Source organism: Condylura cristata, unplaced genomic scaffold, assembly GCF_000260355.1.
Source record: "Condylura cristata isolate star-nosed mole 26May11 unplaced genomic scaffold, ConCri1.0 scaffold00011, whole genome shotgun sequence".
Lineage (NCBI taxonomy): Eukaryota > Metazoa > Chordata > Mammalia > Eulipotyphla > Talpidae > Condylura > Condylura cristata.
In genome coordinates this window covers 8,493,314-8,510,159 of record NW_004567112.1, presented here as the reverse complement: position 1 = coordinate 8,510,159, position 16,846 = coordinate 8,493,314, and the positions used below count along the sequence as shown (strand labels likewise).

General features: G+C 34.7%; 1 protein-coding gene across 1 annotated transcript in view; it reads left to right on the top strand.

Moving 5' to 3' along the window:
• ATRNL1 (attractin-like 1) overlaps positions 1–16,846 on the top strand; it is a 426,906-nt gene that overhangs the window by 89,221 nt on the left and 320,839 nt on the right. The window contains exons 19-21 of the mRNA XM_004680415.2: positions 7,034–7,171; positions 11,943–12,036; positions 15,171–15,223. Of these exons, the coding sequence (XP_004680472.1) occupies positions 7,034–7,171; positions 11,943–12,036; positions 15,171–15,223 (285 nt within the window). The remainder of the gene's footprint in view (positions 1–7,033; positions 7,172–11,942; positions 12,037–15,170; positions 15,224–16,846) is intronic.

Here is a 16,846-nt window from a genome sequence, read left to right as displayed (position 1 = left end):
TGTAACTTGATATTTTCACCATTTTTTTGGGTAAAGTTGCTACCATTATTTCTTCAAGTATTTCATCTGTCTCATTGCATCACTCAGTCTTCTATTTAAGGAGTTAACTTATGTAAGGCTTTTTCACTATGTCCCTAATTTTCTTACTGTCTGGTCTACATTTTATATTCTTATGTCTCCTTTGATCTATATTTCAATTCAGTAAATCTGTGTTTAGATGTTTCCAATTTGCTCAAAATATGTTTCAATTTTTTATTACTATTTAACATGTACCCCAGTTTCATGGATTAAAGAATTTTATTCATGGTTCTGCATTTTAGTTGAATTCAGCTGGTCAATTCTTCTGCCAGTCTCTCCTGTTTTGTGGGTTATTCTTTCATGTGTCTGCAGTTACTTAGCAACTTGACTGGCTTTGGATAGCCTCAACTTCTGTATTCATATGTTTGATGGTTTGAACTGGCTGTTTCGTCCTGGGGTCCTCAGATGAAAATGACTTGCCTTGTCATATTCATACTGTAGTATTGACTGGGCTCCTATATATGGTATTCTTATGTAGAAATCCAGGAAAGAGAGGGCAGGGAATATATGATTCCTGAGAACTCAGAACTCAGAAATTCTACACTGTTACTTCTGCATTCTATTATTCTGGGAAAGTACTGGTTCAAAGGGTGGGGAAAATCCCACTTTTGATGAGAGCACAGGTAAAGTAACACTATATGAACATAGGAAGTGGGAAAACTTTGAATCAATTATTATTCAGCTCATCTAAGTTCTAATGATTTTTGTTTGTTTGTTGACATATAACTCATCTGCCAAAACCCCACCATTTAAAAGCATACAACTCAATGGTTTTTAGTATAATCAGTCGGTGAACAACCAACACTATTCTATAGCTCAGGGCATTTTAATTATCGCAAAACAAAATGCCATACCTGCTCTTTAACAGTCACTTACTATTCTTTCTTTTCCCCTTGCACCTGAAAAATAGTCTCTTTCTCTATGGATTTTCTGTTCTAGACTTTTTTTTTTAACTAAAGTGAGGCATATAGTATATGACCTTTTGACCTTTTATAACTGGTTTCCTTTGCCTATCATAATGTTCTAAAATTTATTAGTGCTCTATGTCTCTTTATGACTGGATTGTATTCAGTTGCATACAGCCTCTTAGTTATATATTCACTGATGGACAGGTCTTTGGATTACTTCTACTCTTCACTGTTTTCAACAGTGCTGCTGTGAACAATTTTTTAAAAATGTATACTGAACTGGGGCACAAACCAGAGGTGCAGGGCAGTGAGAGGAGCACTAGAGACAGTGGGGAGCAGAACAGGCAGATGGATGATGCCGCTGAGGGGAGCAGCGGGCGAGACAGAAGAGGTCTGCTGCGCCATGTGGGTCATCTCCCTGGTGGGGGATTGCACTCGTGCTGAAGCAGCTGTGAACAGCTTCATTCTGCGCTTTAGCCCACTCCTGTGAACATTTTTGTATTCATATTTATGTGAACATATATTTTAATTTGTTTTTGCTATCTACCTAGGGGTGAAATTCATAGTGATGAATCTGTAGGTAATCTTTTGAGGAATTGCCGGACTTTTCCCCCAGAACTGCTGTTCCGCTTTGTGGCACCTCCCACCGTGTGTGCATGCTGCTGTTCTGTGCACGCACTAACATGGCCGTTGTCTTCAGTTCAGTTGTTACCCTCTTAGTTAGGTGAAGTGGTAACTTTTTGTTGTTTCGATTTGCATTTGCTTTGTGGACAGTGATGCTCTTTGTGTGTACTTACTGTCCATTCACACATCTATTCAAATCATCTTCCCTCCCCCTTTTTTTTTAATTAGGCTGGTTTTCAATGAAGAGTTTTAAGTTATTTATATATTCTGGGTATAAACTCTTACCAGAGATCCAGAGATATGCATCTCAAATATTTCCCACTTTTTGTGGTTCTTCACTCCCCCCCCCCTTTTTTTTAAAAAAAGATTTATTTATCTATGCATACAGAACTGGGGTACAGGCTAGAAGTGCAGGGGTGGTGAGAGGATTCATCAGAGACAGAGTGGCGAGGAGAACAGCCAGATAGACAAAGTACATTGCTGAGGTGGGCAATGGATGAGACAGGAGAGATCTGTTGTGCCATGTGGGTTGTCTCCGTGTGCGGGATCAAATTTATGTTGAAGTGGCTGCGGCTAGCTTCATAATGCTGCATTTTAACCCATTGCACCACCAGGGAGGACCCAGGTGGTGCATAAAAATTCTTTATTTTGATGATATTCAGTATTATATATTATTTTTTATTGGTTGCTTGTACTTTTGATAATTATATCTAAGAAGCTCAATTCACAGTTGTAAAGATTTATACTTATATTTTCTTCTACAGTTTTTATTATTTTAGCTCTTGCATTTAGGTCTTTGAACTATTTGAAGTTCATTTGTATATATGATGTGAGGTATGGGTTAAAGTTAATTCTTCCACATGTGAATAACCCAATACCAATACCACTAATTAGAAAGACTATTCTTTTTTTATTTAATATGTTGTTACTCTTTTTGAAACTCCGTTGGTCATAGATATATGGAATAATATACAAAAATGTTTATGTTCCTTTGGTTTATGTGTCTGTGCTTATGTCGGTGACACACTGGTATAACTTCCAGATTTTGAAACTGGGAAGTGTGAGTCTTTTAACTTCACTCTTTTTTTAAAGAGTGTTTTGGCTATTTTCAGTCTTTTTAAACTCCAAATGAATTTTAGTATCTTGTCTACTCATAAAATGTCTATTGGAGTTTTATGCACTGATTTATAGGTAAATCAAGAAGAGATACTATCTTAAAGATAGTCTTCCAATCCATGAATATAGGCTATCTTTTCATTAATGAATTAATTTAAATTAATTATTTTTGTTAGTGTTTGTAGTTTCCAATGCACACTACTTGCATTTCTTTGGTTTAAATGTATTATTAAGTACTTTATTTCTCTGATTCTGTTGTCATTGGAATTATTTCAGTTCTTTATTCTTTGTTGAAAGTGTCTAAAAGCACAGTACAACTGATTTTCATATTACTGGTCTTATATTTTGCAACATTGCTGAACTCATTTTTACCTTACTTTCTTTCATTTTGTGGATTCCAGAGCTTCTATATGTAAGATCATGTCATTTGCAAATACAGTTTTTCATATGTTCTTTATTTTTATTGAGGTAATATTGGTTATACCAGAGCTTACCATATACAACTTAGTTTAATGCTTCAGACTTATACTGACTTATTTCCATCAAGGTAGACTGATTTTACTCATATTCATTTATTCTCTTTCTCCCTGTTTGTGGCATTAGTATACATAATAAGTCTATATTATGTTGAAAACCCAGTAAGACATTATTAAAGATGCTACTTACATAACTTTATGTAAGTATGTATTTATATCTTTTGTTATATTAATCTTTTTTTTTTTTATCATTTCTGGTCTGCCATAGATACAAGTTAGCATTGGGTAGTGCCACCTTATATCCTTAGCTGAACATAGATCTTTCTCTCATTCACTTCTATTGTGTAATTATTAGGAAACATGAGGGGGTGTTTTGGTGGTACAGGCCCAATGATATCACTACATATATCTTTTAGAATGTAATTTTAAAAATCATATTAGAGAGGAATGGAGAAGGAATATGTATTCATGCTGTCTTTTGATGACACAGTGTCCTAACCAGTGCTTTTTTCCTGAGTTGCTCTCTGGTCACTTGCTTTTCCCATGAAGGGTAAGTTTTCCTTTTGCCAAATCTGGTTCACTGTCTGTGTGTCGGGAAGAGCTCTTGGAGCATGCAGTTGCTCATTTGTGTTCTATGTGCGGTTGCCTTTGGCCCCCTCTGGCAGAGGTGGGGGGTGGTGGCAGGGATTGGATGGTCTCCATGGCCTAAAGTACTGACTTACCCTTCGTAGAAAAGTTTTTTCAGTCTCTGTTCATTGCTATATTTGTCTAACCTTCATTGTGAACGTATTTCAAACCACCACTTACCTCTATTTTTGCAAGATATTCGAGGCTTTTCGTGTTCGGAATAGCTTCTGCATTAATGTTTGATGTTGTAGTTTCCCTAACATGCTGACAATGTGAATTTCAACACTACACACATGCCTGGAAGAGTCTGCAAGACCTCACAAGTGATCTGTCTTTCATATCAAACGTCAGTGGACTTAAAGTTCTCTTTCTGCTTCTTTGGGTTTGTGATATGTTTTGAAGGTTGCAAGCATTATAAAGATGCTAGTGTTAGCTCTCTTCTGTGTGGATGCCAGATACTACATCCTGGCCCTGAGACTTTGAGAGCCATGCTGCCCAGCTGTGGCTTGCCTGTCTTAGGTATAGTCAGATTCTGCCACTAGCCCAGACTTTAACTTCCTGTTTTGAATCTCTGCTTTATTCCAGCATCTTACAATGAACTCCCTTTTCTCATAAAGTATGCTATGTGTTGAAATGCTGTGGGTGAATTTTAGTCCTGATTTTCTGTATATATGCTGAATTTTATTGAGAATGTCAAGCACATATTTTAATATTTTAGATTTGCTTTATACTGAACATATTTTTCAAAACTATGTTCTTTATTTGCATATCAAGTGTTAGTTTTTCATTATGTTTTATCTTCAATTTTTTTTTTCTTTTTGTGTATCCATAGAGGAGGAGCCAGCCATCTGGTCTGGCTTTAATATCCAGGCAAAACAATATGGATAGCTTCTCTTTAGTTTCAAATGTGTTTCAGCCTTTCACATAACAGTGCATACTGGAATAAACATTTAAGGCAACTTACACTACTGTTGAGCCAACATCCTGATGGTTGTAGGGAGTAAGACCTCACCAGAGGCCTTTGCTGGCATATCCTGTTCTTGGCCTTTATGCCTGGGTCCCTGCTTCTGTGGCCTTCTTTCTCCTGTGCCAGTTCTGCCATGTGAGTTTGAGGTTCTGACAATGCCCATCTCCTTTTGGTTGAAAACTTTGCAGCAGATAGCTTACATGATGCCAGCTTTCTGTGATAAACCCACTCCATGGCACACTGACGTACACGCACCGCACTCTCTGGCAGCTGAGGGGGAGCACGCCTGGGTGAGCCTTATACTGCCACGGGGCCCAGAGCTACTTTCAGAACTTTCCACTTTTAGGAAGGGACAGTTCAGTGGGAGTGCACCAAGGATTTGCCATTAATTACCAAGGCATGACAGGATACTAGTTTCTAGTTTAATTTCACTAACTTACTAACTGCTGGCACCATACCCAGGTTCTGTTGTTTTTGGCAAGTTCAGTTATTTCAGGGGTAATTTGTGACCAGGAGGTTTGAGATGGTAGCTAAATTTAGCTGTATGTTCAGAAGTGAAAGTGTTTATCAGATGTAAAATCGCAGCCAAGTGTTATGGAATTCTTATAGTAGTCCATTTTGTACTTTGACCTTTACATATAGTGGGTGCTCAATAAATGTTGTGTATATCTGAGCAAATTAATTAGTGTTATTCATGAAGCAGTAATATACTTACAGTGTATATGACATTTATTATAGAAAGCTGATGATGTAAAAAGTCTTTCTAAATGAAGATAACTCTCCTAACTTTGCTTCAGAATTATCTGTACATTTAAAAACAAGATTATTCTACATATTATAACAGTATGTTTATTTCAGTTAATTTATCATAAAAAATCCCTTTTGTTAAAATCTCTCCCATTGTTTTATAACATAAATTAAACTGTGTTTTAACTTTTCTGTTTCTTAAAGAGGGTGTAAAGATTAACATGTTTCCATAACTTCATGTCATTTCCATACTATGTTATAGTAAGTTATATCTCTGAACATTTTTATAAGGTATAGGAATTCAGTTTTTATACTCTTGCATGCGTATTTCCTCAACCCTTGGTGTAAATGCTTGCTGGTGAACTTATGCTAGTTTCTTGCAATTTCCCTGTCAAATTTTCCACATACAAGAAGTCTAACACTTAATGTCTAATCTTTTGATTTGTTATCTTAGTTGTACATTTCCTTCTACTATTGATTAGTTGTGTGATTTTGGGTAGTTGCTTCACAGTTTTAGAAATGGTAATAAAAATACTGCCTTCCATAGAGAATGTTGTGAAGATGAAATTTCGTAACCCATTTATGTCACCGAGTACACTGTTTACTATAGGTAAATTCTGACAGTGGTACAGAATTTGCACTGTTTAAAAATGATTACAATGTGAACATTGAGCAAACAGAAAAGATGCCAGCCACAGTTATGTGGAATGACCTGGGTAAGGTGAGAGACACCTCAATTAAGTTCTACCTTAGATGCAAAAGTGATGAAAACGATCATGGAGATAATAGTTATGGGCAGGTGGTTACCAAGTTATGTCACTATTAAGCCACAGGTAGGTACCTGACATGAAATTTATTTGCCATCTGATATTTTTAGAGTCTAAAGTAATGCTAATACCAAAATATATTACATTTCATATTTACATAAAAATCTTATGGTTTAAATCTAATTCTTTTCAGTTCATATTTTAGTAGAATATTAGTTAAATCTTGAATTTTTGTCTCGCCCAAAGAATATAAACATTTATGCAAATTATTTAGAAGTGCTATTTTTGTTGGTACAGAATTTTTTGTATTTATTCCTTTGCTATTATATGCAAGTATAATTAATACCCATTTTAACATTGTTTATTAAAGCTTTATTATTCAGTCTTGTATTTATGTACCATAGTAGACATAAAATGCACATGAATCTTTAAGTGATGAGTCCCTCCTTAGCTATAACTCCTATGTTTTCATTTTATCTCTAACCCCTGCATTTTATAGAGCATTAGGCAAAATTTCAACAGAGAATTTATTGTATATTTTCTCCTACATTAACATTTTGAGCCACACATATTATACATTTAACAAACTTTGGGAAATGTCTCTTGGACTTGGCTACCATGCAGACTTTCAAAATTAATTTTGTAGCTAGTATACTTGGTATTGTTATGTATACTTGGTATCGCTATGTAGATATTTATAATACTTTTTGCTATTTTCTTTAGCTTGCCAGTGTAACGGACATAGCACCTGCATCAATAATAATGTGTGCGAACAATGTAAGAATCTCACCACAGGGAAGCAATGTCAAGACTGCATGCCAGGTTATTATGGAGATCCAACCAATGGAGGACAGTGTACAGGTAACTACTTTTTTCTTTTACTTAGTGTATTTCCGCTAGGGAAAATGAAGTGGAGACATAGATGCCTCTTGTAGAAAATATAGCATATGAAAGTAATTTTTTCAGTGTCTCAGTCATTTTGGAAGATAATATATCTTTATTAGGGACTATGCGAACTATAATTTTTTTTTCACATTGCAGTTTACATACTGCTGCAACTTCTCATGTATTTAATACATAGTTCTTGTGTCTTATTTTGCTTACATGAACATGCATACTTTCCAACATATTTTTTTTTAAAGATTTATTTATTTATGGATACAGAACTGGGTACAGGCCAGAGGTGCAGGGATGGTGAGAGGATTCACCACACACAGAGGGGGGAGCAGAACAGGCAGTAACCCACTGGATTTTGTGAAATAATTTAACATATTCTTGTTGATATTTATATAATGCTTCTGACCATATCTGATTATAGAGCATTTTTAAAAATTAAGGTGATAAAATTTACACAAGTTAAAATGAACCATTTTAAGTTCATTTTAAGTTCACTGGCATTTAGTTCTTTCCATATGTGCAACCCTCACCTCTATCTGGTTTCAAAGCATTTTTATCACACCAAAGGGAAACTCCATATTGGATAAGCAGCCGTGGCTCCCAGCAACCACTAACCTGCTTTTTGTCCATGCGAATTGCCTTTCTCTGGATATTTCACACATGATGTCTTAGAGTGTGACCTTTTGTTACTTACTTCTTTATTTAGCACAATTTTTTTGTAATTCTTATAGCATTTACTGGCACTTCCTCCTTTTGTATGACTATATTTTATTCCATTAGATAGATACAACATATTTTTAAGATCCATTCATTGATGGACATTTTGCTTTTTGTCTGCATTTTGCCTACTGTGACCAGTGTTGCTATGAACATAACTATGCGGGTCTTTGGGTACCTGCTTTCTGTGTTTCGTATGTAGACCTAGGAGAGCAGTTGCTGGATCATGGGGTGATTGTATGTTTATCTTTTTTTAGATCTCTTCACTATGGAGTTACTATTTTTTTTTTTTAAAGATTTATTTATTTATACAGAACTGGGGTATAGTTCAGAGGCACAGGGGTGGTGAGAGGATTTACCAGAAACAGAGTGGGGAGCAGAACAGGCAGATCAACAAAGTACACTGCTGAGGGGAGCAGTGGGCGTGTCAGGAGAGGTCTGCTGCACCATGTGGGTCACCTCTGGGGCGGGGATCGAACTCATGCTGAAGTGGCCTTAGCTTCTTAGTGCTGTGCTTTAGCCCTCTGGGCCACCAGGGAGGGCCAGGGTTACTATTTTATCCCTTACTAAAAAAGTGTCTTGTGGGAGATACCTAGAGACTTTAGGCATACTATGTTACTTTGCAAATTTTTGCCCTCTCCTTTTATGCTCTTTACTCAAATATGATTTTCTGATTCCATCATTCTATATAAATTTGTCGATTTTCTTCTACAGTAGTTCTGTCTCTAGTTTTTCTGTGTATCCATCTATGCTTCTATTTCGGTCTATACATCCATTTGTCTGTCTGTCTAGCCACTCTTTCTTATCCCTTGAGCATTTCCTTATATTTTTGGCACTCATCTTGTGCCTTTTCTGACCTAATTGGTAGCTGACATTTTCAGGCTGCCACAGTTTAGTGTGCTCTCCATGGCAGAGGCATCGTGTTTGGGGGTCATCTCAGCAGACAGAACTGGAGAGAGCTGTGTTACCACACACATGTCTGTTCACCCAGGGACACATGTCTGTTGTATATACAAGACTACACATATCGGTACACTGTGTATTAAAATCCATGATTTCTCATTGATATTCTATCCCTATGACGAAGTTCATTCTAGCTCCACCCCCCCACCCACAATTTTTTGACTTCCTTCTTTGAGAGTAAACAATCTGCTTTAATCTTTCATTAATTACCTTGTATTTATAGCTTGTATTTTTAATTATGTATTTACTGAATAGCTATGGTTGGTATTTTCAGCTTTCAAATGCTTAACATACATTATATAACAAATTTGAAATTAACTGGAAATATCATGTTGTTTATATTTTATTGGTATCAACATTTCATATTTACATCAAAAAGAAAAGCTTTATTCTGTTTTCCCTTTTCATAAACTACACATTGATAAATGTTTAGACAGATATCAATAAAGATGTTAAGTTTGAAGAACAGAATTTTAAGTCATGTAGCTTTTTGAAAATTGTCTTTGCCAGAATTATTACTGCATTTAAAGTTTAATGTAGCCATTAAAAACCATTAAGTGTATGGAATGAAGGTGGTCTCCTAGGCTCCTGGGGTTACATGTGTGACAGATGGCAGTGATGTAGCAATGACAGGACTTAGGAATAAAAACTGACTTTGAAACACATACTGCCAAACACTACTTTTTGACTTTATTTTTTAAAGTATATTCTTTATATCCAAATTGTTTGACTAATCCTTGCAGGGTCTTTTCTTCTATCCTTTTTGTTTGATCAGTTTTGCTCACAAGTTGATAGTGTAACATTATGTTATAGAGGAACAGAAACCGCACGTGGCCACGTAATGTCCCTCTGGAGGATTTCTAGGCTGTGAGATCATCATCATGTAAATTTTGCACACAAACTGCCGGTGTATGGTGACTTTTAGTTGCTTATTCAGCACAAAACGATAACCTCAGTTGCTGACAACAACAGAATAATTTCAACACTGTCATGAAATATAAATTTTAGACAATTGAATTTAAAATACATTTGCACCATTTTAGGCTAAAGTACAAGAACCATAAGGGAATTGTCTCAGAATGAGCTTATAGCAGAAGGTATTTTAACACAATTTATTTTTGTCTCAGAAATTATTAAAGCTACTTCACACTGATAATTCTTTTAGGAAACTCTGCATACAGAACTATTTTCCACTTTTGCCACAAAGGACAAATTAAGGTTTATCCAAGTTTTTAAATATTAATGTGCATCATTTTTTTTTTTTTAGTGAATTTCTGAATATGGCACAGTAGTAATATGAAGCCCTGCAAATTAATATTAAAAGATATCATGGTAAAAGCATGCACTATTTGTGTAGTTACATATCACCATCATCTCTGGTGTCCTTTATTGTTAATGCTATTTTCTTTTATTTCTTGCAGTTCTACACTTTGTCATTCATTTCTGTAATTCTCACACCTTGTGTTGCCATGGTTAATTCTTCAAACTTCAAGGGAAATGATGTTGACTTATTTAAATATTCCTTATGAAGAACATAGTTTTATGTAGAAGTCTATTCAGTAAAATATCAGGTTCTTAGAAACCTACTTACTTAATTTTATGTGTGTACTTTATGTGAATCGTTAACTTTTTCAAAGCAAATCATCATAAGCAGCAAGAAGTGTGCTCTAGAATAGTACATATTTTGACCCAAATCATTGAGTCATTGACTTAACTTTACATATATCAGTGAACCAGATCCCATTGTTTCATTTTATACTGGAGAGGTCTCACAAACTGGGGTGTGTGGGTACACAGCTCTTCTCATCCAAGGGTTTTGAAAGGGTGACCTTGATCAGTCTTCTCTCTTTTGAAACTGTATCAGGATCAGAGAAAGAGTTGTAACCAAGAAGTGCTGAAGGTAGAAGCTCAGCTATGTGATTGCATTGGTGTTGGCAAAAGGATATGTGTGAGTGAGTGATGGCTGGCACAGCAAAAATGAGCTGCCAGAGACTATTGAGACTGCATGTAGAGAATCTAGAATTTATCAAGGGACTGGATGGTTGGGCACAATCAGGTGTGAGGTTTCTGTTTTAAAGGTGGGGCATTGTCCTGTAACACAGAGATGCATAGAAGTGAATGCAACTTGAGTGCATATGAATTAAATTGTGTGTAACTGTTACACCACGGAATGTCCCATTTAGTGTTCATAAAGTACTAAAATTGAAAATGATCCTTAGAAGCTTAAAAGGGTGATTTTTGACAAATGAACAAGCGTATTTTTAAAAACAATATAGAGCTGTATTTTTATTACTAATGACTGGTTATAGGAATAGAAGGACACTGTTTTTTTAGTGCTTTCTATGTGTTAGGTATTTAAAATACACCATGTCCTTTAATTCTCAGATCAATTCTGAGAGCTTAGTAATATTTTTCATCTAAATTTAGAAGATGAAGACCTTAAGCCTAGAGAGGTTAAATAAATTACCCACGGTCATATAGCTAGTGATTATAGAGGTACATTTTTGAAATAAGCTAAGTGAGTCTAAGTTCTTGTGCTCTTTGAAACTCATTTAGTTAAGTAATTCACTAATTAGAAATGGAAAGAAGCCTAAGAATCTGTTAGCTAAACAGCTGGACCCAGACGGGACTTCTGGATAGACCAAGACTTCATAGTTTCCTATGTGGAAGACAGAGAAGCACAACCAAGATTCAGACATCACCAAACTAAAAACCAACCCCAGAAAGCTGACTGTAGTGCGGAGGGCCCCCGAGGGTGAGGCAGGGTGGAGGGATACAGTGCGCCACAGTGGCACGTGTGGTTTCAGCATCACCTGAAGACGCGGGGTGCAGTGTTCCTGAATCACCTAAGTGCTGTAAAACAATCTTACCTTAATAATAAAAAAAATTGAGTGGGTCTACTTCCCTTTAATTAAAGAACCTTATCCAATACCCCCAGCTTTCAAATGGCAAGAGGAAAATGCTTTTTATAAAACTAAGATAATCATAGTCCCTGAAGTCAAAGCACATGTTTGTGATGGAAAATATTCACGAAGATTTTGGTTTTGCCTTACAGCTTGTACATGCAGTGGCCATGCCAATATTTGCCATATGCACACAGGAAAATGTTTCTGCACGACTAAAGGAATAAAAGGTGATCAGTGCCAATTGTAAGTAAAGATGACTCTAGAGCTTCTGTGGGTTACTTTAAAACAGAGCCCATGTGGTATGTTTGTCTGTTGTAGTGCTCTAGAAGAACTGTTTTTGTATATTCCTGGAAAACACATTTTATATCAAATCTGTCTCTTTATAATTTTCCTCTGTTCCTGTTAAATAACTCAAATCCAACATTTCTCTGCTTTTGTTTGGATCTGTACTGACCCTGGCTCTCTTCTCCCATGTACACCCTGCCCCTCACAAATTAGGAAGCAGGCCTTGGCCAGATGCAAAAGATATTTTGTTCTGAGTTTCCATCATCACTATGAGCATTGACAGTTTTAAGTTTTAGTGCCCTTTTTCATAAATAATTTAACTGTTCTCTTATATGATTCAGTGCCTACTTTTGTTTCCAGATAATAGAGAGCAGGATTTTAATTCATTGAACTTGTAGACTTTTAGGTAGACAGAGATATTCCTCCTAAAAACAAATTGATTAAACTGTTATCCATTTAAAATCGTTGTAATAATGTTTCAGTATTGTAGCAATTAATGCAACCCCCTTTTTAGAAAAATTATAGTGCACCATAAACTGTATATGAAGATCTATTTAAATATTTAATTCAACAGGCACAAAAGGAAATTCCATATTTAATTTATTATAAATGTGAAATTATATTTTATTTTTAATATGATATAATGGAGTGTGATCATTTACATAAATGGCAACCATTATTTAGGTAGGTGACATGTAATGACAATATTTACTTTTCAAAGTGCCTAATAAATATTTCAACCTAAGTCTGTTTTCAAAAAAGCTTTGGCTGTTTGCTTAGTGGGAATAGAGAATGATTATTTCTTTGCTTTGACACAGAAATACTTTGAAGTTATGTTTTTTAATTAAGCCATGCTGAAGACTTCTGAAGGCATTTAATGATTGTATCTAATCTTTATACAGGAAGATTCTGAATTTTAAAACGATTATTTAGCTTAAATGTTAGAAATACTAATCTCATTTTTATTACTGTAATTTTTAAAATGCAACATTAGTTAAAAAAATATTCATAGCTACACTTTTCCTTTTATATGTTCTTTACCTCTTATCACCTGAATTTGGACTTGATCAAGTAACTTTTCAAGTTATTCATTGTGTGAATTATATTAGTGGTTTATGTTTAGTTTCCAAATATATATATATTGAACTTTTCCTTATTTTATAAGGGAGTTTATGCATAGCTAAAATATTATGATGGACAGACCCTAAAGATACTATCAGTGGTCTTTTTCTGTTGTATCATTTCCTTTCTTGAATGTGGATAAGACCTGTCAGTTGCTTTTAAACACAAACTATGACAAAAGTGATAGGATATATTGCTTCTACAATTGTGTTACATTATTTGGTAAAGATGATCATTTTAATGTGGGTCTTGCTAGCTTTGACGAAATAAGTGAAACTTTAATTCCTGGAGGCAGCCTCCAGCTAGCATTTAGTAAGAAGCCAGTGCCTCTAATTCCATCGTTTCAAAATAAATTCTGTGAACAGCCTGAGGGAACATAGAAGCAGGTACATCCCCAGTCACGCCTCTGATGAGAACCAGCCCTAACTCACACCTGCATGGCTAGCTTATAGTGAACCCCACTTGACACAGGGCAGCAGCAATGAGTAATTTTTAAATCTAGGGAGTTAGTGTATTTTACACATCTTAAAAGTAGCATTTGAAGAAATTACTGAAAACCTAATCTCCAGAGGTCCTTTGTTTCAGAGAATAGCATTAGTCATACAAAGGCCAATCATATTTCTGCTTTCCTGTCGTAGGTAGTGTAGAAAAAGTTTACACTTCAAATCATCTTTTTCCCCATGCATACAAAACCTAGCAAGCACATTGCAGACAAATACATTCAGAACTTAACCTGATTATTAACTTATTGTTCTCAATTTTCTCACCCTTCATTATTTAAAGTGACATGTCTTTTTTTTAAAGATTTATTTATTTAAATTTGCAGAACTGGGGTACAGGCTAGAGGTGCAGGGACAGTGAGAGGATTCACCAGAGGCAGAGCGGGGAGCAGAACAGGCAGGTTGATGAAGTATAGTGCTGAGGGGAGCAGCGGGCGGGTCAGGAGAGGTCTGCTGCTCCATGTGGGTCACCGCTGGGGCTGGGGATGGAAGTTGCACTGAAGCAGCAGTGGCTAGCTTGCTGGGCTTTAACTGGCTGCACCACCAGGGAGGGCCCTAAAGTGACATGTCTTAAAATTATTTTTGTTCTAATTGATTACACTAAAACAACTATAAACATTTGGAAACATTTTTCACCCTTAACATTTTATTTTAAACTTTTGAATATAAGTCACTTTATTCAGTCACCCTGACATATTCATTTTATAACATTTCATTTTGGAGAGTGTTTCAAGAAGTAGCAGTGTGCAAAAACAAGCTATGTCTCTGTTAAAGATTATTTGTCATTTCAGTTTAATTCTGGAATTGAACAAGGATTGAAAAGTACAAACTTCAGAAATGCTGAAAATACATACGATTTCCTCTCTGCTATTCTTAGTCATGTTTTTAATGCATTTAACTTAAAATTCACGGTTTGTGCTTTTTTGTTTTAATTTTTGTAACCATTGACGTGAATTTAGAGTTTGAACTTCTGAATTATGGTTGGACAATTTAGAGAAATCTTTTTTTTCCATTTCACAATTTGGGAGGTATTTTTTTTAATATAAATTTATTGGTATAGAAGCTGGGAAAGGATATATTAATGAATTCCAGAAGTAAGAGAATAGTGTGGATTAATATTTTCACCACTTTCTCTATCTAAAAGTGTTTTTGTGTCGTTATACAGAATTTCATTTCCTCCTCATAACTTAGGGAAAAATATGGATCCCAAAACTTATAATCTTATTCCAGCTGCCTCGTCCTTCCCTTGTGTTCTTGGTTCCTCCACTCATTTCTCCCTCAGGCTCATTTATAACTAATTTATAAGCTTTTACAATTAATTCTTTTGAAGAGTTATTTTTAAAACTTCAATTAACGACATAGATTTTAAGTTATTTTACCATAGACTATAATTACCTTTTTCTCTTAAAGAAAACCAGGAGACATTAGAATTTTGTTGTTTGAGTAAATGAGTTTTTTATATTTCTGCAGATGTGACTCTGAAAATCGCTATGTTGGTAATCCACTTAGAGGAACATGTTATTGTAAGTATTGGTATTTTTTCTTTTGAAAAATTTCGTTTGTATTATTAGTTTCATATATTATTATTAGTTTCATATATTATTATTATTTGACATATATAACTGATAATGTCAGCATATCATCGTTTCTACTCATTTGTAATACAGCTCAGGAAGGCAATGTCTTTGCTGTATTCTTACTTGTATTTGGTACATTTTTTCCTGCTTGAAAAGTGAAATCACAATATAGCTTATTCTAAACTTGGGACAAAATACTAGAACTTGACAAAGTTCAACTAAATTGTACTGCAGAATTTTCATAAATTTTGAAGAAATAACATTTCGTGAGATTTTTGCAGGTGACAATTTTGGTCATTACTAAAAATTTATAATGGTTTTGTATAGAAAAACACTTGGTTAGTAAATGGCCACATGTTAGATGTGTAAGTTATTAAGACATAAACAGATTATTTCATTCGAATAGTTTTATGCTGTTTCCAGCACTGTTTGAGAGTTTTAGTAGTTTGGTGTCTTTCAATACTTTGTACTATTAGCCATTTTTACTTTTAATTATTTTAAGTGTGTAAAAGTAGGTCGTTCTCCTTTTATTTGCATTTCCCTACTGACTGAAGACTTTAAACATCTTTTCATGTGAATATCTGCCTTATGCATATTTTATTTAATGAAGTGTGTTTACATGTTACCCAGGTTTTATTAGATTGTTATTATAAAACTGAGTTTTCAGGGCACTTTATGTATTAAAGATGCAAACTCTATCTGATATTTGATTTGCAAATATTTTTTTCTAGTTTGTGACTTGTTTTTTCATTCTTAAGAGCAGCATTTTTTTTTTAATTTTTAAATTTAGATAAATATCAATCTTTGACCATTAAGTATGATGTAGGTTTATCCTAGATGCCTTGTATGAGGTTGAGAAATTTCCCCTATTTTGTTTGGCTGAATATTTTTTATCAGGAATAAGTGTTTATATATGTATACACATACACACATTGTGTGTGTGTGTGTAGTTTGTATTAATGGAGATGATCATTAGGTGTTTCTATATTTTTGTTTTTATTCATTCACCAGTTGGTAGACATTGGGGTTATTTCTAGGTTTTGACTACAATGGAAAATGCTGTTAATGAATGTCTAGATGGTATTTGTTTGGACATACATTATGTTTTCATTTCTTTGCTGTGGATTCCTGGAAATGGAATTGCCAGCTGATGTGCTAAGTTTATGTTTAACTTTTCTTCAAACTGCCACATAGTCATATGGCATGGGTATGCCATGTTTTAGGCTTCGACACTTCGTCTTGTCTCTTTCTTGACTATATCTATCATAGATGTTTGTGGGTCATAGAGTGTGGAAGTGTCTGGTGGTTTTAATTTGCATTTCTCTTAAGACTGTTAATGCTGAATTTGATTTCACATGTTCATATCTTGAACATATATTGTTAGCTGTATAAAATGTATACTGTTTCATAATAATTTTGTTGTTCTTTTAAATTTACATCCTATTTGTTTGGTATATACAATTATAACTTACATCAAAACATTGATCTATATTCACTAGGTTCAGTGAACTCAGTTATTAGTCCTAATTGTTTATAGATTAGTTATTTTTAAATGTAGTTAACTTTATT